Raw genomic sequence first — 2,964 nt, forward strand, 5'->3', positions numbered from 1 at the left:
TTTTTATAATTCGGTTAGTAGTTATTTCCCCGCGGAGCTCGTGCTGGAGATATATAGCCTGTTTTATATACGTTTCAACGCATGTGGCCTTTGTATAGCTTGGCACTCCGTCCAACATGCTTATTGTTTATTGCATCTAAATAGATTGCTTGTCTCAATACATAAACAACCTATATATTCTATCTTTAATGTCATATTTAAAAAAAAAAGGCAAAACGCGTTTGTTTAAACTAACATTTCCCCTCGTTTTTGTGTGTATTCATTTTAATTAAGGCTCTGTTATAAATCCTGCCTAACTATTTTATTTATATTATAACGATTTACTTAACTTGATAGCTCGTTATGTTAGGTTGACCGAACTGTAGCTTCAGTTGCCTTGTTGGTACTGGTGTACTGACAATACACTACTACAACTGCGACAGTAGCTGACGGTGTGGTATTGATCACTATAAGGTAATGTGTAAATGGTTGATATGCCTTAAACAAAAACTAGAATCCATCTGTTAAAATCTCCGGCATTCTAACTGTTAATATCTGCGTACTATTCTAGCATATTGGTTCTAGTTTTCTTCTATTTGTCTAAATAAATATACAATTTATTACTAGTTTTATTTATTATTATTTATTCTGAATACACATTCTGTATGCGTGTATGTGTGTGTGTATGAATGTCTGAAACGCATGTTCTCCATTCTGGTAAAGGATATAATAGACGATGCCTGTGCCTAATCAAATTGTATTTAAATGCAAGAAAATTCACCTGAAATGAATTGACATGAAATTATAACGTAGACCAGAATACCAATTATAACGTACAGGTATGGGTTGCTATTGTAAAATTACACATCATAATACTATCACAATATACCAAGGAGCGTATTCTCATCAATTACATATCAACCTCAGTACTGTGGCGTACACATTCTAGTGCTGATAGTTATAGAAAATCGAGCTGATTTTAAGCAAAGTACAGCTAACTTATTTCGGAGGCAAGTTCGAAACAAATACAAACTCATATATACATACAGGCTAATTTTGTGATTTTTGGTAAAAACAATCTCATTCGTTTCATGCTCTCATAAAACAAGTTCGTAGAAAATAGAGAGAAATGTAACAGAACCATTTGATTGTGTCACGCTGAATCTTTCTTTTCAACCAATTTTATCTTTTTAGCTATGTGACAGTAATGTGAAAAGTGAAGAATCCCGCATGTATAAATGATACCTTAAACGTCATTACTATATTCAATTAAATGTCAAGGTCATTTTCCTATCTCTCAAACGTAACTTTCATTTGTATTTAATGGTGTTTGTACCAATCACGAAAAAAACCCAATGTTTAAACAAGCATTGGAGTCCCGCAGCAAAAAAGTACAATGGCGTATTTGTTTTACCGATGCGATGACGTGCTGCACGACCTCCTTGTCCATGGAGTGCAGAATGAAGTGTCGCATCTGTGCCTCGCGAAGCTGGGTCATAGTCTGTCTCAGTTCCTGGTCGTGCCCACCTTTTATGTTGGACGGCAGCAGAATGGGCCAAGCAAATATGTCTCTGTTCCCGAGGGCCAACACGGGTGAAAAGTCATCTAAGACACACCAATCAATGATCATATAAGCTACATTAAATTCTATGCACATCCAATTGTAAGATGATGGAAATAAACATCTTTTCATCATTCCACTGGTTTGCTTTTTAATCTATAAAGTCCGAGACAATGTTGCTACTAAACCTAACGTGTTAATTATTTCATAACACAGTTACATTTTATTACCTCATCAAAAGAAAGTACTGATTTGGAAGAATTCGGCGAACGACGGTTGAAATGAAAACTTCACTACTTAAGTTAGGTATATATTGTCTTTGATGAAGATATTTTATATTTCCTAAATGTGTACAAAAATTTAATATCAAACATACCTTGTGACAAAAAGGCGACTTTGTTCCAGCCCAAGGTTTGCACAATCTCGGCGACAGCACTGGATAGTGATTTTGTGTCAGGAAGCACTGGAAGGGCTCTTTCAGATTTCTCCTGACCTTCACTTGATGACGTCACTAAATGAATCTGTTGTTTGATGACGTAGTCCATGGAGGTAAATACGTCGATGAAGGGTCCAACAGCGATAACATTTTCAGGATTTTTGAATACTGCCAAAGCTATAAAACCACGTAAAAACAATAACTATAGTAATTTCACATAAACTATAGGTTTGCTGCGATTTCAAATATTAAATTTAGCGGGACATTCCATTTGTGCCGATACAGAACTAGCGATCTACTTATTGGAATGTGACGTTCCGCCAAAACAAATCAGTTCGTTGGAAACGTCTCATTTGAGGGAACCAAGTTGGACCTGATATGGCGGCAAATGAAAATTTTCATTTCAGACGTTCACCAAATTGGTTATTGGTCTGCGTACAACAAGTCAACCTGCATTGAATTTGTCCAAAATGGTATAACCGACTCTAATTAAGTGTCGTCATAAAGTGTAAATCTATTTAATGAGGGCAGTATACACAATGTTCGACTATATCTTTCTTTACGCCGGAGCCTTTGATGTTTATTGCGGGGAAGTCGTACCTTCATCCTATTAGATGATCAGAGTTGCACGTGCTGAAACGTTATTTGGAGCAATGTTACTTTTCAGACCAAATCCGAGTTAGCACAACTTGAATGCTCCGCTAAATGGAATGCACTAGAAATTTCTAGTGAAAATAGTTGTTGTGAGGCTTGGTAAGCTTTGGGAAACATATACCTAGTAATTGTAATTCTTGATTCTATTAACAATTTTTGAGAGCAGTCCTGATGTGTAGTTAATGTACATGTCAATCGATTTTGGTTCATGGATAACTTAATTCGTTTTAGACGCTGGAATGTAATGGTTGACTCACCTCACTCCATGCAACTTCGATAAACGGTTGAGTCACCTCGCTCCAGACTTTAATAAACGGTTGACTCACCTCGCTCC

The 2,964-nt window shown here is 36.3% G+C and overlaps 1 protein-coding gene across 1 annotated transcript; it reads right to left on the minus strand.

Moving 5' to 3' along the window:
- Positions 1–1,393: 1,393 nt before the first annotated feature.
- On the minus strand, positions 1,394–2,930 carry LOC110444409 (the record flags this gene model as incomplete). The annotated part of the gene is made up of 3 exons (XM_021488789.1): positions 2,924–2,930; positions 1,917–2,153; positions 1,394–1,584 (listed from the first exon to the last, which is right to left on the minus strand). Coding segments are annotated over exons 2-3 (360 nt in total), but the record flags the coding sequence as incomplete, so codon positions are not given.
- Positions 2,931–2,964: the final 34 nt, after the last annotated feature.

This window comes from Mizuhopecten yessoensis, unplaced genomic scaffold (genome assembly GCF_002113885.1).
Source record: "Mizuhopecten yessoensis strain PY_sf001 unplaced genomic scaffold, ASM211388v2 hete_36117522, whole genome shotgun sequence".
NCBI lineage: Eukaryota > Metazoa > Mollusca > Bivalvia > Pectinida > Pectinidae > Mizuhopecten > Mizuhopecten yessoensis.